Source organism: Pelobates fuscus, chromosome 5 (genome assembly GCF_036172605.1).
Source record: "Pelobates fuscus isolate aPelFus1 chromosome 5, aPelFus1.pri, whole genome shotgun sequence".
Taxonomy (NCBI): domain Eukaryota; kingdom Metazoa; phylum Chordata; class Amphibia; order Anura; family Pelobatidae; genus Pelobates; species Pelobates fuscus.
In genome coordinates, this window is record NC_086321.1 from 28,213,022 (window position 1) to 28,235,044 (window position 22,023).

Here is a 22,023-nt window from a genome sequence, read left to right on the forward strand (position 1 = left end):
ATTTTTACAGGAAAGTGCTTTTGAACCAGCAAAAAAACACGAAGAAACGTTTGAATCTGAGTATCAGCCAGATGACAGTGTTTAAAATAACATAGTAGTAAATTTGATACAAATCTCAAGTTTAAAAGAATACTCGATTATTTGATAAATATTTTTACTTGTATTCTTGATACAGCGGACGCAGCTGGTTTTACATATGTATCATATGACCTGTGATCCATATGCCACAATTTCCTGTGTATTATAGAATTACACCTAACCTTTAGATAGCAGTTTTTCTGTAATGCAATTAAATAAACTCATGATTTTTTTTTTTCATATACACGCAAAATCCAAACAGAACAAAGGAGCTCCATATATATATATATATATATACAGACCATTGTTAAGATAACACCATCCTATTATGTTTTGAAGAAATTCTATTTTTTAATGCACGTTTTTTCATCAAATTTCTCAGATGCGTAATAATCAGAATCATATCTGATGCTTGTATCCGATAGCGCCACGTAAACTGCGCCATTCCTGATGGTGACCTTATGAACTCTTTGCTTCACTCCCTTGGAGTACCACTTTTTGGCTGTAGGGTTCTCAGGGTCTTTACCTTGATACAGTCCCTCTCCAGTGCCTAAGGCAATTGTAAATTTGTGCCATGGGCAAATGATGCAAGTCTGTCCATTGCAGTCCTGCGAAAAAAAAAAAAAAATACAAAAATAAAATGAACTAAAAGGAGGCTTTTAAAAAGCAGCAGTAAAATGTTTAAACTGTTACTTACACTCTATAATGGTTCAGTGCAAATTCTGGTTACCTTATCTGACATGCACATAAAGGAAACACATATACCAATGTGGCCTGGGATTTTGTGATCACTCTTTTATATAATTACTGGCAATTAAATAAAGTAAACAGCATTGGATACAATGGGAAAAATTGGTGTTCATAAGATTAAATAAGCCGATTTAGTAATTTAAGCGCAGGTGAAATTATGAGATATCACATTATAAGGCATCAAATCCATTTAAGCACTGAAATTGGTCTTATTATATGCCTTTCTTCACTACCTAAAATTACCTACTTTTTATCTGAACTTTATTGCTCAGTTTTCGAGTGCTTTACCACTCAGAAAGTAGAGATAAAATGTTCAGAAAGTTTTGAATTAGTGAGTAAAATGAAAAATGTGGATCATAATGTACAAGAACATTGCCCTACATTAACCAAAATTGATATCAAATTGTTCCCGTAACTGGAACTCTCGATTGAGTTCATCTGTTGTCATCGGAAGCACGATAAAATGAGAAATAATTATTATAATGAAGATAAACTGGGTGACTCGTATTGCCAAATTTTTTTTCAATTTTAAAATTTTTCTTCAATATATGTGAAATTTGGAAGAAAAAAGGTAAACATTTCACATTATATTGGTCTTTTTTATTTTTCCTACATTTACAGTACAAGCATCATATATAAGAAAAACAAATGTTAACATGAACAGACAAATGAGGGTCCTTTCCGTGTAAGCTTACATTCTGTGGGAGGTAATTCTTAGGAACACAAGAGGTAGAACAATCTTTCAAAAAGGGGGAATGAGATCATTAGTTGCGAAACCTGTTTCTAGCTGAATGAATTAAACCAGACGTATGTAGGAAGACTGTAGAGTGAAAAGGGAAGAGATGTAAGGAGACACAGGGGCAGACCAGTTTAAGGAATTACTCAAAGATGAAAGGATTGTCTGAGAATTTTTTTTTAAGTTTTTAAGGGACTTCTTAAAGGACAGGTCAATAGGATGAGGAGGGCTGTTACATAGGGTTGGTGCCGTTCCAACACAATACCTCAAATAGGAAACATATTAAGCAATATTATGAGAACAAAGATAGTTTACATGATGCATGCTAAAAAACAAACAAAACAAATAAAAACACAATTACTCACTTTAAGCAATTTGAGACTCAAATAAAAGCAAGTTTAGAGAGCATTTTAAACATACCAATTACATTTTTCCCCAATTTTTTTATTTGTTGTTGGACTTGTCACCATAAGTATGACGCTACAAATGCAAACATGACAAAAATGGTAACTTATATAAGAAATATAAGACAGAGTTAACTTTAAATAGTAGTAAAAAAACAAACAAAAAAAAAAAGGTCCAGGCACTCCAAGATATACATAGGCAAATTTATTTAACTCAAGTGTCCAGCAACGTTTCGATCCGGAAGAGGTCTTAACGATATCATCTTAAAGACCTCTTCTGTTCGAAATGTTGCTGAACACTTGAGTCCAATACATTTGCCTATTTACACCTTAGAGTGCCTGGACCCTTCTTTTGTGACTACTAACTACATTTAGAGGTTTGGTGCTGGCCTCTGGTTCAGTTGCATCTAAGGCTATAGATTTGGAAGAGTGCAGTTCCTGGTTTGTTTTTTGCAATATTACCTTTAACGTCCAACCTGAATATACTGTAATATGGTTTTACGTATTCATTTATTTCATATTTGTCATGGTACCTGTACACATTAAACATCCCTGACCCTCGAGGTGCCTGGCCGCTCTTTATTTATGTTGGCAGACACTGCCATGTTATATCCTCTTATGATTCTGGAATCATTTGACATCCTAAGAAGACCATCTCCACTCTTCACGCACGTTCTGATGACACCAGAATGATGCTGGCCTATAGGATTTTTGCTCACACTATATAAATGTCCTTCAAATTCTCTACCATGCCCTGTCATGGGGTCTTTTACTGGTTTTCTGGATTTTAACCTATGGCATGGTTCTAAAAACCCCAAAATCCATATTCCATAACTTTGCATTCTTGGGGGGGCGGAGCCTAGCAGGGAAACAGGCCAGATGCTATATCTGGCAGCTCCTGAAAATATAAACACAATCCGCTCGATATCGCAAAAACTAAATACCATCCAGGCACAAAACCCACAGCACTGAACAGGGGAGACCATCCCGCATCACCCTTCCGGTATACCCCAAGGCAGGCCAAGCCAAAAAGCAAAGTCCGGGCCTACTACACACCGAGCAGCCATGGCCTGGAGTACCTGCTGAGCGGAGAGGATGCCTGGAACGCCGGGGGAGAGCTGCAACAGGACTCAGAGTACGAAAGCAAGGAGATGGGACGCAGATCACAAAGATCCCAACAAGGTACTGCCACAGCACAGCCTTACATAGGCACCCTATTCCAACGACAGGCACCCGCCAAAATGACGGCCGAACAAGGCCCAGACCTCCCACACGCGGCTACCCCCACAGATCAAACCTCCCAGGGAGTCACACAAGGGGCCATGCAACCTAAACAAACCACGCTGCCCAAACCCACACCCCAGCAGGGAACCACAGATCTGGCTACCAATCAGGACCTGCAGCAACTGCAAACCATGCTGCAGGACATACAACTCTTGCTGGCAGCAGACTTACCTGCCCTCAAAACGAGCATGCAACAGATCACAGAGAAAGTTGTCAATACAGAGAGTGAAGTTAGAATGATCCAGGGAGAAATCTCCACGCTGAAGGAGTCCTTCCTCCAGCTGCAACACAGCCACCAACTCCTCACAGTACAAGTGGCAGCACAAGAGGATAAAAACCGACGCAATCACATTAAAATCAGAGGCATACCCGCCTCAGTAAAAAAAGAGGACCTACCACACTATATTAGGAGACTCATGCAATCACTACTACCACCCGCAACGGCAAGGAAGCTCACATTCGCGGGGATATACCGCTTACCAACACCTCCCAGAGCCGCCACCACGCTTGCTGGAGATGTCATCGTCCGCTGTGTCCTACCCCAAGACAAGGTGCACATCATGAATGCGATCAAAGGCAAGACTCCACTGGATTTCGAAGAGTTCCAACTAACCTTCTATCAGGACTTAACCAAAACCACTCTCCAATGGAGAAAATCACTCAGTGAACTCACCAGTCAGCTGCGTTCAGCAGGGATACCAAACCACTGGGGTAACCCACGCTCCTTACTAGTCACCCACAAAGGGACCACACACAAACTCTCCTCGGGGACTGAAGCACCCGCACTTCTAACGAAGCTGGGCCTACCGAACAAACCCGACCAAAACACCGCCCAAGCCTGGAACCCAGCAACCGCGGAAATATTCATTCCAAGAAGGCAGAGACTGGACACACAGGCCACCTGACAGGTAGGGGGGGGAGAAGTCTCCTACCCCTGCCTGTTCAAAGGCGATACAAAATGTTCATGTTATAAAATGCCTATATACCATTTACTGTACACGCATACTTGTTAATGTTACACAAGTTACGACACTAGTTTAATGCTTATTATAAGAGCCTGCTAGAGAAGGCGCTGACACACAATACCGCGTCCACAGAACACGTATCATGGCGCAAGACGGAACACACCCCCCCGACAGCCCCTAGGTTAGGGCTACCACCCCTCATCAGTAGTCTCTACTGAGCTCAAGCCAACTACACCTCTACTGAGAGGTAGAGCATACTAAAGACTTACTCACAGGACTCAACAACCAGCATTGCAACCTCTACCAAACCCATACTGACCCAAGCGAGGAACCAGAACCACGATCAGCCCGCTGATAACACTCACACTGGGCCAGACCTCCGCAACCGACCCATGACCTAGGTAACAAAACCACAATCTCATACGTTAGCTACACATACTCTAGACCTTACTCACCACCTAGGATTATCTGCTTGTTATAACTAAAAGAAAAAATGTGTGCTAAGCTCTGACACATGCATTGTATAATTATTGTTGAAATCTGTTCATACCTGCTATTATGCATATGGAAAACCTATTGTGGGTTTGCAGCACGCAAAAATAAAGAATGAAAAAAACAAACAAAAACTTTGCATTCTTGGCTATATTGTTGCTCCTATGGTATTGACTTGTCCAGACTTTGTTCCACCTGCTTGCAAGTGTGTTTTGGTTATTCTTGGGAATCTGCGTTAAACCTGACCACCTCCATGAACCAGTAATTCGCTCTGGTCTTTTTTTTTTTTTTTTTTTAGAATCCTGGTTTTGCGTGCTGTGTAGGGCGCGTAGCTCAGTGATAGAGCGCATGAGGGCCCCGGGTTCAAAACCCGGCATCTCCACTGGTTTATTGGCCAGACTAGATGGGCCGAATGGTTCTTATCTGCCATCACATTCTATGTTTCTATGTGTATACATCCAAATTACTGTACAAACATTACTTAAAAGATTCACATGAAGGCATAAACCACCAATCATGAATAAAGTTTTGCACCCGCATTGTCACAAAGATGGCTTAAATGTCTTATGTTTTAGATTAAATAAAGCGGCAATAGACTACGCGTCATAGGGGAAATTTTTTTTTAAAAAAAATTCAAATGGAACAATGGGTGAATATGGAAGACTTAACTATGCCAATACTTCTGGTTTCCAAAAAGTCTTGATTTCTTATTTTTTCATCACTACTACAGGGGTAACAAAGTTGGTAGACCAACATTAAAGAGAGGAATTTGAGAGCGCGTGTTAAAGCAGACTGAGCTTTAAGTAATGTCAAACATTTATAGACTGTCATATGGTTTTCTTAATGTGCATTTTGCAGTCCCCCTATTAGGGATTTTGGAATGGGATATTGAACTATTATTATATACCACTAGAGTATAAAATAACTTACAAAAGGGTAGTTTTTTAACCCCTTAAGGACTGAGCCAAATGTACACGTTGTGAACAGAACAAAACTTAAACAAAACCTGGCATTTGCGCTATATGTCTGTCCAACCGTAATTCACCTCTTTCATATTAAATGCACCCCCCCTTATTATATATAATTTTATTCAGGGGAAACAGGGCTTTCATTTAATATCAAATATTTAGCTATGAAACATAATTTAATATGAAAAAGAATGGGAGAAAATAAGACATTTTGTTATTTTTTAAGTTCTACATGGCATTTTAACTGTCAATGTCATAATACTGTTTGCTTTTACTGCAATAAAATACACATATTTGTATTCAGCAAAGTCTCACGTGTAAAACAGTACCCCCTATGTACAGGTTTTATGGTGTTTTGGGAAGTTACAGGGTCAAATATAGCGTGTTACATTTGAAATTGAAATTCGCCAGATTGGTTACGTTGCCTTTGAGACTGTATAGTAGCCCAGGAAATAAATTTACACCCATAATGGAATACCATTTGCAATAGTAGACAACCCAAGGTATTGCAAATGGGGTATGTCCAGTCTTTTTTAGTAGCCATTTGGTCACAAACACTGGCCAAAGTTAGCGTTAGTATTTGTTTGTGTATGAAAAATGCAAAAAACGCCAATTTTGGCCAGTGTTTGTGACAAAGTGGCTACTAAAAAAGACTGGACATACCCCATTTGCAATACCTTGGGTTGTCTACTATTGCAAATGGTATGCCATCATAGGGGTAATTTTCATTCTTGGGCTACCATAGGGTCACAAAGGCAACGTAAGCAATCTGGCGAATTTTAATGTGAAAAAAATGAAACACAAGCCTTATATTTGACGCTGTAACTTTTGAAAACACCATAAAACCTGTACATGAGAGGTACTGTTGTACTCGGGAGACCTCGTTGAACACAAATATTTGTGTTTCAAAATAGTAAAAAGCAATAATATCGTCCGTGTAAGTGCTGTTTGTGCGTGAAAAATGCAAAAAACGTCACTTTTACTGGCGATCTCATCGTTGTAATATATTTTACTGTTTTGAAACACTAATATTTGTGTTCAGCGAAGTCTCCCAAGTAAAACAGTACCCCCTATGTACAGGTTTTATGGTGTCTTGGAAAGTTATAGGGTTAACTATAGTGCTAGCAAATTAAATTCCCTATACTTTCGGCATGGGTTGTCAGGCAGGTCCCGCTAATTGTAATTAATTAGGAGACCTAATACCTAAAATATTACATAAATATATGTGTAGAATATACTGTGAGGGTGGGACACACAAAGGTCAGAGTGGTGGTTCCAGATCCACCAATGAAGGGCTTGTACCCAAATATAAAATATTGAAAATGAAGAAAAATGATAGAGTCTCAAAAAAGAGGCTCAAGCCTGGTTTTAAACACAATATATAGGAAATATTTTACATATAATAATAATGACTAGACAAACAGCACTGAACTCTCATAAAGGGACTAGTCCATTGATATATATCATATATTGTATTGTATACATTCCAGAAAGTGCCACAAGGTAATAAGGTAAAATAAAGAATACTTTAATTGTAATTATACTAAAAGAGAAACAGGCACTATGCATGGAATAAATATACAGTAATGTATATCAAGAAAATGGACATGTATCCATAGAGGGGGAGGCACAAGCCTAAATTTCTGAGAACATCTGGGTCTAATTAATAGTAAATTAGATCAACATAATTAACATGACAAGGCCAGAAACATAGAATGTGACGGCAGGTAAGAGCCATTCGGCCCATCTAGTCTGCCCAATTTTCTAAATACCGTATTTATCGGCGTATAACACGCACCTCATTTTAAGAAGGAAATTCCAGGAAATTTCCCCCCCTCCCATAGTGTTCCCCCCCTCATCCCATAGTGTCCCCCCCTTTCCATAGTTTTCTCCCCCCCTTTCCATAGTATTCTCCCCCCCTCCCATAGTATTCTCCCCCCCTCCCATAGTATTCCCCCCATAGTATTCTCCTCCCCTCCCATAGTATTCTCCTCCCCTCCCATAGTATTCTCCCCCCCCATAGTATTCTCCACCCCCTCCCATAGTATTCTCCACCCCCTCCTATAGTATTCTCCACCCCCTCCCATAGTATTCTCCACCCCCTCCCATAGTGTCCCCCCTCCCCTTGTCCCATAGTGCACTTTCCCTTGTCCCATAATTACTTACCTGTCTTGAAGCGTGGGCCAGCTTCACAGCGCGCACCGCGGTACAGGAACTTCAATTTCAGGTTCTGGTTTCTGGCGGGACTGAAAGGAAGTGTGCACACTTCCTTTCAGTCCCGCCGGAAACCGGAACCTGAAATTGAAGTTCCAGTACCGCGGTGCGCGCTGAACACCGGCCCACGCTTCAAGACAGGTAAGTAAATATGGTATATCGGCGTATAACACGCACCCATCATTTTCCCCCTATTTTCAGGGAGAAAAAGTGTGTGTTATACGCCGATAAATACGGTACTTTCATTAGTCCCTGGCCTTATCTTATAGTTAGGATAGCCTTATGCCTAACCCACGCATGCTTAAACTCCTTCACTGTGTTAACCTCTACCACTTCAGCTGGAAGGCTATTCCATGCATCCACTACCCTCTCAGAAAAGCCAAAAGTAAAGCATGGCTGACTTAGAAAAATATTCCAGTTTGACTATTTTGGCCTTAAATTTTAAATTAACTTTAAAACTTTCACATTTATTAATAATCCGGACAGTGTTTTATTTGCTCAAATATCCTGCAAACATTCACCTCCTTTTGTCTTGAAATCGCTTAACTACAAGTCCCTGCTTTAAAAACTGTTAGGATTTATTTGAAACATGCTATGCTCAACAAACATATACACGTATGATAAAAGCAGCAATTTGGGGTATAGATTGCTGTTCAGACAAACGTAATTAAGAATATGTATGTATAAATATTCTATTTTATTCAATTTTATTATTTTGGGGTGGGGGGATGATAGGGGCTCAGATACCTTTTAAGCACGATTTGCAAGTAGTTTTAAATATCGTTTAGGGTTTGCTCTAGATTCACTATGTATCTTATACACAAGAGTACCTGGCCATTGTTGTTGGTACGCGTTAGTGCTCTGTAGTAGTTATGGTGCTTGTAGTTACGATTTTTGGCAACAATAACTAAATTGGCAAAATTCCCCACGTCAGCTATGTTTATAGGTTTGGTCTAAACTTTGAAATTCGCTTTCAATTAAATATGAATTCCTGACAATTCACCTTTAAGTAAATATCCCTGTCTGGCTCTCAAATGGTAAACTGATGACGTGGGTTTTTAAAATGTTATGTCGTCAGCCCAAATTGTGACATTACGTAAGGACATTTAATTGGCAGAACTTATTAGCCTCCATGAGTTGTTTGTCACTTTAGATAACACGTCCTGTGCTCAGACTGTGCCGGGAGATAACAATTTGTAGCTTTTCCTTCTCGACAAATCATGCAGTCTTCTCCCATTGCCACTGACAAACATATTGTTAACTGATGCTAAAACCTATGGACATCACAGAGAATTATTTCCCTTTTAACCAAAATCTGTAATTATTGACGTTTTGATTAGCAAATGTTGTGCAATCTGTTATTCATTTATTTGGTCCACAAATGATCAAAGCGCATTAATATTAATTCAATTTAAATATGTTTACTTTGAAATATGGACATAAAAATGTTGGTCGCCGTTATAGAGCCTTTTAGAGTGGGGCTCATAATCACAGAGCAGGATAAATAGACACAAGTATCGTAATAATTAAAACACCAACCTCAATTTCTCCAAGGTGTAAGGGTCCCCCCGAATCTATTTAAAAAAAAATAATAATACATTTAAAAATGACAATTTTATGTTGTGCACATGTCATATAGATTTTTGATTAGTCTGCTTACGGTAACAGCGCAAGTCCAATGCGTGGTATTTCCCTTCGTGATAAAATATCACAACCTCTCTATCATTTACTGTAGCTCTGATTCTCTTTGATTTTTTGAAGTCTTCCTCACTTCCAACTAACACCATGGACTCATCCACCTCTTCAGGTTTGGAGTTGGCGTGCCCCTGACCCATATCCTGTGTGTCGGATATATATAAGGAAGATTGAAAATATAATTAGATACATGTTTTTTTTTGTTTTTTTTAAAGTCTGCTTGTGAATTGTAACAGCGCGTAATTTACTTGGACAGATAAGATTTGAGAAGAACCCTTGTGAAAAAACGTACAGAATAAAAATTATAATATGTATATATAAACATCCAGAATCAATTCACTCAGACACCAGCTTCTAAGAAGCTCGAACACTTTCATAGTTTTTAAAAACACCTGACAAAAGAAAAATAGTTACAGTGTAAGATCATACTTTGCATAAGCCTGCCACAACGCCAATGTACCCCATTCTTGGCAGATCCTGTCCTAACAACACTAATCTGCATGTTCACAAATAAACCACACAAATATATTCAGATATTTGTTTCCTATAGCACCATTGTGAGTTTTTGAAGAATTTCGATTTTTTTTTTTTTTTTTGTGAAAGCACATGTGATATTGACATTTGAATTAGTGAATAATATTATTCTAGAGACTGTAACACCTGTCATTACAGAAACAATAAGATGGAGCTATGGGCTAAGGCAGGGGTAGGCAACCTTCGGCTCTACAGATGTTTTGGACTACATCTCCCATAATGCTTTTACAGCCATATTGCTGGCAAAGCATCAAGGGAGATGTAGTCCACAACATCTGTAGAGCCGAAGGTTGCCTACCCCTGGGCTAAGGTAAACAACATCTCATATATACAGAAATTTTAGCAATATTGCACGTCGCTAACAGTCTAATTATCGGTACATTGTATTAACTTGTAATCAATGTAAATGTATACAATACAGTTATCACTCCATAGAATACAATACACGTGGTTTTGTTCTGATAAGTACGCTGAGTACGAAATTTTGGCAAAAAAATTTGAAATTAACTTTGACTTCCCAAAAATTCACACTTTAGTTTTGACTAGCCTACAAGTTTTCCTTTATGCACTATTGAACTTACCTTGGATAAGTCTGTAAGTAGTTCCTGCTGTAGTTGTGTGATGTGTCTGTAAATAGTATGTCCGGAGTGTAGGCAACAATTTGCAATGACAAAAAAACAACGTGTTAAGCAGCCTTCCAAGTATTTGGAACTCCCTACTGATAAGAAGGGCTGGACTTGTTAAAAGCATTCATCAGCTCACTAATTTTACTTACCAGGCATTTGTATACATTGGAGTTTATTCCCTAAATACCAAATACAATTTAGACTATATTAGTTTTTTTTATAAATCTTCAAAACCGGCATTACGCGTATTGCTCTATGAATCAGGGGTTCTTTTGAAATTCTCTAGGCTACAATTTATTCTTAAAGTTAACCCAAAATTAATATACTAATTTTTACAGTTGGAGCGGCTATTGATAATGATGGACTTAATAATGAACAATCAGGCCTTACGTTAAATTTTTTGGGAAAAAAGTTTGTCTACTACAGTCTGCTCATATAAAAAGCGAGAGTTCAGTGGTCTGGCTACATGACAGCATGGGACTGGCACACATTGCGAAATTGCATTTACTACACAGAAGGGCCTGACGAACTCTTCTACCCACCTAGAAACAATGTGGAAGGCAATAAACAGATGAATAAACATAGATCTAATAATACATGTTGGACGTGCCAAAAAACAACTGATGCAATGTTACATATGTGATGGAACCTCTCGAATATATTGTTTACAATAAGCAAGATAGAAGGAGGAATACACTTTAATGTATGTGTTTGTTTTACTATTCACCATTATTATTATATAATTATTCACCGCACACTGCAGCCCATACTACTCCCCCCCCCATAAACACCTTAGCCCATGTTACCCCCCCAAAATAATACAACCCCTGTTTCCCACACACTACAGCCGCTACTATTCCCCTGCACAAACAGTACAGCTGATATCAGTCCCCACACGCAACAGCCCCTGGATTCAAAGATTTTATATTAAATAGATATGAACGTGGGATTTGCATCCTAAATACACAGTTACATGGTCTGACAAAGAGAAAACAATGGGTAAAGGTTGGAGAGATCAGCTGTGAATGCTAATAGTTAATGTACGTCCCTCTAATTCTCTGACCCATCCACATATCTCCAGCGTCACAAATAGCCGTAAGGCAACTTCAGTATCACTAGTCTGATTTGCAGATGTGCCTAAACATTATAGCCTTTTCCATAACAGCAAGTAATGCCGACATGAAGCACTCTGTTCTACTAACCTTCTATGCATTAGGTTCTGTGACAGATTCTGTCTAGCAGCAACTTTTTAAAAGTGTAAAACATTTTAAGTGTTGTTGGGGAAATAACACACTTCAGGGGAAGTTGTTTCACATCACTTTTGACAATTGAGATAAGAAAAAAAAAAAAGTTTATCAGAATAGAATAGTGGATTGTGCAAAATATAATATATCCTACCTGTTTGGTTTGTATAATTATTGATTTCTAAAGATTTCAGCTCAGGCAATTTAATTGACCAGAGTGTTTTTTTCTGCTGTTCTGTGTCTATACTACCCAGGTACATGTATGTACGTAGTGGGGAATCGTGATGCAGCATAATACATAAACCAACCCAAATCATCCCCCTTCCAAAATAATGACAGACAACGCAGTATGGATTAAACAGGCCACAGCATTTATTATAACATATGACAAATACTGTATGACACATCCATAATTTATTTAATACATTTCTCTTTATTTCTGTAACCAAAACGTTAAACATACATAACCATAAATTAATATATATATGCATATAACTTTTTTAAATTCTTTATTTTTATTGTGCAAAAGTGAACAAGTCGTCCTGCACCGTCCCAATAATGAGTGCAAGGACATGCATACAACACTATGAAGCAGAGTACATACAATTTTAACTATCATAATGAAACACTTGCTTCGTTTCGCTGGTTCAGCACATTTTTTTTTTTTCAGTATAAAACATATATGCTAAGCGTTGCTGGAATATGTGAGTGTACGTCATGGCTGTCGGTCTGTATATGCCTATAGGCCTGGTGACATTTACATAAACTAGAGATAAATGTTTAACAATTGGGGAACAGTATTGCAACCTATTATTATGCTCGAGAGAGCAACAGGCAGACATGACTACGCTGCTAAACGCATTTTTCATGACATGCTGCCAGTGTGGTGTGACAGTACATACAGCACCGTTGTAAATGAGTATACTTAATCTGTCCGACCCCCTTAGTAAATTAGGTTAAGTGCTTGTGGCCCTTCGTTCCTATATGTAGTGCGATTTCGTATGGTATTCGGTGTAGTTACTTGCGTAATGTGAGGGTTGTGCGTTGTACAAGTTGGCTTAGGTATTCGTTCGGCTCGGCGGTGAGTCTGCTAGTTGTGTAGCTAATATTCATGAGCTATGTTAGTATCAGGAGCTCGTAGTAGCATTGTTATGGGTGGTGAGGCTCACGGCCTCATATGTGTCGCTGTGCGATGTATAGTGTCGCTGTACCTAATGAGTGTGCATTTACTGCCAAGCTCGTTATGGGCATCACGGCTATAAGTTATATACTCCAGGGATACATGGGGTGTGCAGAGTTGGGGCATAGTCATCACAGGATGTAGACTACCATGCATTTAAGGCTACGGATTACACATCATAAAATCTGAAACAAATAACTGGGGCCCGAGGCCCGTGCCACTACATAGGTGGTGTTTAAGCTCGGTTGGCCTTCCATTTTTCAGGCAAATACTAGGGCTTACAGTGAAAGCAGATTAACCATCTACAATCGTGAGGTTACTTTGGGAAGGAAAAAACATAAAATAACGAATTAACATAGCTTGCAAGAGAAAAATAAAAACGAAAGGAAAATTAAAAAATGCGGTGATAAGAAGTGTCATATGTGTGGCTATATTGCCAGTAGTAGTCAAACCGGTCCTGTTGCCACATTACAGTCTGGCGTGCTTTTAGAAGTGTGCACTTGGGTTGGAGTCCAGCTTCAAGTGGTAGCCTTGGCGTACGGGTCTGAAGGCCTCTCCCTGGGGATAAACTCCGGGGCATTCAAGGCATCTCTTCCTAGTGTGGCTGTGCGGCCCGGTGGGCACGGTGTGGTTGTGAGCGAGTCTGTGGGTAAGTTGAGCAGGCCCAATATCGCCACCGCTTCTTGCATGTCCCTGATACTGTGTTTGGCATCACCTTTGTCAATGTGTATGGTGCGGCTGGGTCCCCAGCGATACCTGATTTGATGGAGCCGAAGTAGGGCCGTGAATGCGTTCATCGATCTTCTCCACGCTAATGTCCCGCCAGAGAGGTCCGCAAAGAAGGAGAGGGTCATCCCCTCGAAGTGGTAGGTGGCTTGGTTTCTAATGGCGTCCTGCACCGCTCTCTTATCGTTGGCGGACTGAAATTGGACTATTAGGTCCCTCGGGGCAGTCGGCGGGGCCTTCAGTGGTTTTGGTGTGCGGAAGAAGCCCTCCAGGGTGATTGCTTTCGCCGTTTTAGGGGTCAGTAGCTCAGCGATGAGCCGTCTGACAAAGTGCGGGAGTTCTGCGTCTGGTATTGAGTCGGTGACACCCCGGAGTTTTAAGTTCTTTCTGCGGTTCTTGTCTTCCTGTGCAGAGATTTGTTGCTCCTGCTGCCAGGATTTTTGTTGTAGTGCCCGGACTGCCGTTTGGAGATCCGCTAGCTGGGTGGTGTGATCAGTAGAGGAGGCTTCCACCGCTTTCAGCCTCGTCGTTATGCCCTGAATGTCACCTCTTATGAGGGCCACCTCGGCCGCGAGTTTCTCGTGATGGGTCGCCATTAGGTCCCTGATCGCCTCCATGGTTACTGGAGTAGGGGTTTTCTTGTGGATATGCGCCTGTGCGATCACTGGGGCAAGCTTGGCCGCCGCGGGGGTACTCCCTTCGTCGTCTGAGGAGCCCTCCGTGAAGTCGGAGCAGCCGCCATGTAAGTACGCCATCTTGGCCTCCGCCGCCTTGTGTGCTTGCCGCCACAGTTCCCCGATATCCCTGTTCTGGCGAGGGCTGTCGGGTTTTGCCTTTTTATTTTTTCGACCCATCTGGTTCTTGCAGGTCTTAGGCGTTCTCTTGGCGAGTGTAAGCTGGGTGTGAGAGCCCTTATTCCACGATTTATTAGCTGTCTGGCCCGGAGGACTGCGGCCATGCGACCGTCTATGCATATAACTTAACACATAGTGTCATACAGTGAACCCAACCGTCCTTGCCAATAAACTGACCATGCGCCTATGTGCGACTTCCTCTCACCTCCCCCCTCATCATAAAAATCATTTCCTTCCAATGCCTGCCATCAGCTGACCTTATCCAGGCTCGATGGGCACGACACCCCAGGTAACCTAAGGTTAACCCTTTGAAGCAGGGGAGGTTGAGACCTTAAAAACTTGTTCATCTCATTTCATATCCTTAAACGTAACCCCTCAAACTCAATTGGCAAGGACATACCCCCGCCACAACCCTGCTGTTTTACGCCTAAAATCAGCGGGGTACCCCACCACAACCAGCCATGGCCTGTTCCACCATTTCTTGCAGCGTTAGATTAACATAGGCAGAGTCCGACCTCCAGCAAGCGCACCCATCCCCTCGAGACAACTAGGCCACGTCCCGCTCAAAACCCTAAGGCGAACTGGAATCCCCCAAGCCCCCAAGACAAACATAGAAACCCAACTCATCCGATTTCCGACGGCAGCGCTTCAGGGCACTCACATTGCTGAGCGCACTGCCAACAGGAATGGGCGATAGCCTCAGCCCAGCCCCTGAGAACCTCCGGGAAGAAAACAGAATGAGTAACATGTCCAGATCAAACCAAATCCCAAACAATCACCGAACCCAGGTAATTCCACCCAGATGGATGACAAAAAAACGCCGGTACCCCCAGGAGACGGGACAGCTGACCCAGGATGAGGAGGAGCCATACCCCCTTCATGTATCTGGTGCCAGACCACCGAACCTCCGCTCAAGAAGGCTTAAGATCCACCATTCGCCCCCCGCCTCCTGGCCCAAATGACATACGAGCAACGCACCATCCCTATTCCGGGGGGGAAACCGTAACTCCGGAGACCCGCAGGGTGAACCTAAGGAACCTACCACCCTGACTCCCACCATTCGAGCTCTTTGAACCATTGGCGCAGGCACGCCAAGCCTGGTGGCTTCTGTAGCAGCCCCTAACTGGAATGAATGCCCCCTGAACTCCCCCCCATCCTTACCCAGGAATTCGAGCCCCCAGTGGAACACCCCAACAAAATGGACGCAGGAGAGAAAACCCGTCTTCGAGAACCAAACAAGGAGAGAGGAGGCCGAATAATCCAGGGGTTTTCACCTAAGGAAAACAGGACAAATGATGGAACCCGGCACCGCCCCCGATCGGAACGGTATAATCCAAACAATCCTGGGAACCCAGTACATCGTGTTAGGAGCCCAACTACTACCCTGTGCATTCCATCTACCAAAGGAGAATGCGGAAGGGCCAGGTTATGTCAACCCCTCAACGTCCAAGAAATGAACAGATTCTATTGATGAATCAGTCAACCGCTATCAACTTACCCTTCCCAAAGTCAACAGCCGTCGAGCGGCGAAACCTGAAGGAAGTTGTCATGCCCCAACTACTGGTAATTCCTTGTCTCTTCCGGGTTGACAGAGTTTAGCCACACCCCCTCTCTGACGCGGTCTTGCCACCATACATGATGCGACCGCACCAGATAAAAGACGCTGGATTATTGAACAGCGTTACCGTGATATCAAACCGGCTAAAAGTTTCTCTGCAAACATACCTGTGTACCGAACCGGACTGGAACTCGAACTAACCTCCTTCTCCTCTCCTCGACCACGGCTAGTATCTGGACTTCTCTCATCCTGTCTCAGAAAGAACCTCCCCGGAGGAGAACTCCGGGAACCTGATTTCAACCCTCTGGAAGCTAAGTCAATTGTTTCATCTGTGATAAGAGCTTTCCCTCTCTCAAGCCTGCTGAGCATTCCTTCCATAGTCTGCTCTCAAGTCCGTTAGCATTCAGGCACCAGCTGCTTCCTGGCCTGCTATCTCTAACCCCAAAACGAATCTCTCTTGTTACAACTTCAATTATAGCTTTCTACATTTCCATAAAACTTGCCAATGTGCTAGATTGCATGTATATAGGAAGCTGCTTACTCCAATTAAACCAACAGCGAAGTAATTAAAGATACAGTACCTGTATTTTCCTTTATTAAAAAATACAATTCCTATATTATTCTCTAATTTTCCTAATCATCAATTTAAGTCCTAAGAAATCTGCAGTTGCGCTCCATATCAATCTATGTAAATGTGACAGAAGTCCATTCCGATGCTCACTCAACCCTCCAAAACACCCTCCCACCTGCAGACGACCGTAACATGATCGGGAAGCCGAGCCCTGCAAATCGAAGAACTCACCAAGGAGGACTACCCCCCAGCCCCCAACGCCCTTAAAGGGAAACTCCAGTGCCAGGAAAACAATCCGTTTTCCTGGCACTGCAGGTTCCCTCTCCCTCCCACCCCCCAATCCCCAATCGCTGAAGGGGTGAAAACCCCTTCAGTAACTTACCTGAGGCAGCGACGATGTCCCTCGTCACTGCTTCCTCCTCCGCGCCGCTCCTCCTTCTGACTCTGTCGGCCGGTGGGCGAGACTGATCCCGCCCACCGGCCGAGCGCTCCCCATAGGAAAGCATTGAATGCTTTCCTATGGGGAAATGAGCGACGTTGGAGGTCCTCACACAACCAGGAAGTGCCCTGTAGTGGCTGTCTAGTAGACAGCCACTAGAGGTGGAGTTAACCCTGCAAGGTAATTATTGCAGTTTATAAAAAACTGCAATAATTACACTTGCAGGGTTAAGAGTAGTGGGAGTTGGCACCCAGACCACTCCAATGGGCAGAAGTGGTCTGGGTGCCTGGAGTGTCCCTTTAAGGGACGGAACAAAACATGTAGATGAGCAGTCTAATCCTGGAGCCCCCCCAAGGAAATGCTCCTATCCGGCCAATCACTCACACCATACCGTAGCGGGCCCCACGCCGCCTCAGATATCGACCCACGGACATGGGTGTCCACGGGGGGAGGGCAAGGGGGGGCACTTGCTCCCTCCTGGATTTTTCACCTTGTTCTGCTAATTTTCGTGTGAGATTGAAAATACAGTGCAATACCGGCGCCGCTGTGAGACAGGGATAGGAAGCTGCATCTTATCCCTGCTTCTCTCTGACTGAATCCGCAGGGGAGCAACACATGCAGGCAGCAGAGACAGCCTACAGATCAGGTAAGTGAGGCATATGGTGGGGGGACAGAGATAGCCTACAGATCAGGGAAGTGAGGCATGGGGGGCAGAGATAGCCTACAGATCAGGGAAGTGAGGCATGGGGGGCAGAGATAGCCTACAGATCAGGGAAGTGAGGCATGGGGGGCAGAGATAGCCTACAGATCAGGGAAGTGAGGCATATGGGGGGGGCAGAGATAGCCTACAGATCAGGGAAGTGAGGCGGATGGGAGGGGCAGAGTGAGCCTACAGATCAGGGAAGTGAGGCGGATGGGAGGGGCAGAGTGAGCCTACAGATCAGGGAAGTGAGGCGGATGGGAGGGGCAGAGTGAGCCTACAGATCAGGGAAGTGAGGCGGATGGGAGGGGCAGAGTGAGCCTACAGATCAGGGAAGTGAGGCGGATGGGAGGGGCAGAGTGAGCCTACAGATCAGGGAAGTGAGGCGGATGGGAGGGGCAGAGTGAGCCTACAGATCAGGGAAGTGAGGCGGATGGGAGGGGCAGAGTGAGCCTACAGATCAGGGAAGTGAGGCGGATGGGAGGGGCAGAGTGAGCCTACAGATCAGGGAAGTGAGGGATGGGAGGGGCAGAGAGAGCCTACAGATCAGGTAAGTGAGGGATGGGAGGGGCAGAGTGAGCCTACAGATCAGGTAAGTGAGGGATGGGAGGGGCAGAGTGAGCCTACAGATCAGGTAAGTGAGGGATGGGAGGGGCAGAGAGAGCCTACAGATCAGGTAAGTGAGGGATGGGAGGGGCAGAGAGAGCCTACAGATCAGGTAAGTGAGGGATGGGAGGGGCAGAGAGAGCCTACAGATCAGGTAAGTGAGGGATGGGAGGGGCAGAGAGAGCCTACAGATCAGGTAAGTGAGGGATGGGAGGGGCAGAGAGAGCCTACAGATCAGGTAAGTGAGGGATGGGAGGGGCAGAGAGAGCCTACAGATCAGGTAAGTGAGGGATGGGAGGGGCAGAGAGAGCCTACAGATCAGGTAAGTGAGGGATGGGAGGGGCAGAGAGAGCCTACAGATCAGGTAAGTGAGGGATGGGAGGGGCAGAGAGAGCCTACAGATCAGGTAAGTGATGCATATGGGGGGTAGAGAGAGACTACAGATCAGGTAAGTGAGGCACGGGGGGCAGAGAGAGACTACAGATCAGGTAAGTGAGGCACGGGGGGCAGAGAGAGACTACAGATCAGGTAAGTGAGGCACGGGGGGCAGAGAGAGACTACAGATCAGGTAAGTGAGGCACGGGGGGCAGAGAGAGACTACAGATCAGGTAAGTGAGGCATGGGGGGCAGAGATAGTCTACAGATCAGGTAAGTGAGGCATGGGGGGCAGAGATAGTCTACAGATCAGGTAAGTGAGGCATGGGGGGCAGAGATAGTCTACAGATCAGGTAAGTGAGGCATATGGGGGGCAGAGAGAGCCTACAAATCAGGTAAGTGAGGGATGGGGGGGAGACAGCCTATAGATCAGGTAAGTAAGGGATGAGGGAGACAGCCTACAGGAAGAGTCAGCAAGGACCAGGAAGGTAAAGTAAGAGAAGGAGCAGAAAGGAGAAGGAAGGAGCAGAAAGGAGATGGACTAGAAGCAGGAAGGGTCAACAAGGAGCTGAAAATGGCAGCAAGGAGCAGGAAGGGACAGAAGGAGCACAAATATGAAGTAGGAGAAGGAACAGAAATGAGCAGGAAGGGTCTGCAAGGAGCAGGAAGGGTCTGCAAGGAGCAGGAAGGGTCTGCAATGAGAAGGAAGGGTCTGCAAGGAGAAGGAAGGGTCTGCAAAGAGCAGAAAGGGACAGAAGGAGCACAAAGGTAAAGGAGCAGAAAGAATCAGAAGGAGCACAAAGGTGAAGTAGGAGAAGGAACAGAAATGAGCAGGAAGGGTCTGCAAGGAGCAGGAAGGGTCTGCAAAGAGCAGAAAGGGACAGAAGGAGCACAAAGGTAAAGGAGCAGAAAGAATCAGAAGGAGCACAAAGGTAAAGTAGGAGAAGGAGCAGAAAAGGGTAGCAAGGAGCAGAAAGGGACAGCACAAAGGTAAAGTTGGAGAAAGAGCAGAAATGGTCTGCAAGGAGCAGAAAGGAATCAGAAAGAGAAAGGAACAGAAGGGGGAGTACAAAAAGCAGAAAGTAGCAGAAAGGTAAAGGAGCAGAAGGAGCCAAGGAGGAGAGACGACAGTGTCAGAAGAAAAAGAAGACTGTCGAATGAAGGAGAAGAAAAGGAGATTGGAGCAGGAAGGACAAGTGAAGTGAACCCTCCACTTTATTCTGGACACCACATCATAAGGCTTTAGTACCTGGGCCTGGCAGGGAAACTTTGGACCTTCTCATCAGTGTTAATGTGTTCACTTTTATTTACTGAGTGTCAGGAAGCACAAAGGGCCGCTGGGGAGGGGTGTCGCTGATTGGCTAGAGCGGTCAGCTGGCACTCTAAGCCAATCAGTAGCTCCCCATTCATAAAAAAGTAAAACATTTTTATGAACCGGGAACTAGTGACACCACTAGCCAATCTGTAGCACCCATGCCTGATGTCAATCTGCACTTCCTGACACTCTGTTTCAGAAGCCGAATACCACTGAGCGACCTGGAAATCTGGAGCTGGAGGAAGCCTTTGGGGTTAAACCATTTGAGAGCGGTTTAACCCCTTAAAGGAAAGGGAGCACCCAGGGCTTCCCGGCATCATAGCATTTTCATTTAGATGAGGTTGTTATAGTGACCAGAAAGTTCCTTTAATTTGCTTAAAGGAACACTATAGTGTCAGGAATACAAACATGTATTCCTGACACCATAGTTGTGAAAACACTATTCACCCTGGCTTTATGTGATAATGACTATGCTCCTCCCCTTCATGACACAGTCAAAAAGGGACCAAGCATGGATGTCATTACAATTATGCCCCTGGAAAAATTCCTGCGGACGCCCATGCTACATCAGTTCACTCGACCAAGCGACCACATCACCACTGCCCTATAATTTGGCCCCGCGGAGCCCCTGCCCGAAGTACGTACCACAGTGAACAAGATAGAGCATCGGCCATTACATTGTGAACACCCGGGAAAACCCCGCCCGACCAGACACTTCCAGACTCAACGGCGCCGCGACCAGAGTACCACCGGGCGGAGGACACTGTCACATGATAAACAGCTTGCACCACCCTAAGATTGCTGCAATGGAAGAACTACCCACCTGTTCGTGAGTTGGGTACCCCTCGCCTACCATGCCACCAGAATGGAGAAGAGCTCCAAGACAGCCAGGGGCTGCAAGAGCACCGATGCTCGACAGCTCACTGGGCAAGAGTCAGCACACAATTGAGAGCCCACAAATGGCCCCAAACCTGCAGTAAACAGGCGGAAGTCAGTGGAAGGGGCCTGCCCGCACAAGCTACCGTTACGGAAGGCCAAGAAGGAACCCCATACCGCCCCAAGAGCAACACCGACAGGCGAAGCCCAGCTTACCCAGGAGAGCCCACGGGTAGCGCAGCTGAAACCCACAACGCCCCCAAAACCACTGACACCTCCTGCCTGATGTCGTAAACCGCAGTCAGGGGCAACCGAGGTTCTCCCGCCCTGGATCCAATCCCACTATCCAGGAAACTACAGCCCGTATCCCGACCCACGGTTATGTCCTGGGCCACGGAACTCCAAAACGCTGAACCACTACCCCAATAAAGAGCGCAGATGTGCGACACTGAAGGCCCCACACAGGAGCGACATTGGTAGCAACCCTTGTGGAGGAACATTAACCTTGACCGTCAGAAATACAGCCTGGAAAACAATAACCCGCCGGGCGCACCGGCAGCAACCGGAAAGCCGATTCTACGGTTGCCGTCGTCAGCAAGGCCTCAGGGCCCCGCAGCCCTAACCACTTGGACTGCTGTGTCTTGCCACACCACCCCATACCCAACCCCTTGGAGGGAACGACAAATGAGTAAATAAGGAATAAGGTGAAATCGACCCCCGCTCCTCTATGGGCACCATATCCCAAGGGACTTTGGGGGCACACTAAAAACGGTCGATAGGTAAGCTTATCAAGCTTCTTGTTAAGCCGCTCCCTGACCTCCCGATGGAAGTCT

The 22,023-nt window shown here is 44.3% G+C and overlaps 1 protein-coding gene across 1 annotated transcript; it reads right to left on the minus strand.

Moving 5' to 3' along the window:
* Positions 1 to 422: 422 nt before the first annotated feature.
* Positions 423 to 10,791, minus strand: RFESD (Rieske Fe-S domain containing). Its single transcript, XM_063456747.1, has 4 exons — positions 10,702 to 10,791; positions 9,552 to 9,729; positions 9,431 to 9,465; positions 423 to 686 (listed from the first exon to the last, which is right to left on the minus strand). The coding sequence occupies exons 2-4, from the start codon at positions 9,724 to 9,726 to the stop codon at positions 423 to 425; spliced, it is 474 nt and encodes a 157-aa protein (XP_063312817.1). The 5' UTR covers positions 9,727 to 9,729; positions 10,702 to 10,791.
* Between the last annotated feature and the right edge of the window lie 11,232 nt (positions 10,792 to 22,023).

Coding starts and splice junctions, on each gene's coding strand:
- RFESD (XM_063456747.1), bottom strand. CDS start 9,726: ATGGGTCAGGGGCACGCCAACTCCAAACCTGAAGAGGTGGATGAGTCC. Junction 9,466..9,551: donor ATTGGACTTGCGCTGTTACC/GTAAGCAGACTA, acceptor TTTTTTAAATAG/ATTCGGGGGGACCCTTACAC. Junction 687..9,430: donor TACACCTTGGAGAAATTGAG/GTTGGTGTTTTA, acceptor TTTTTTTCGCAG/GACTGCAATGGACAGACTTG.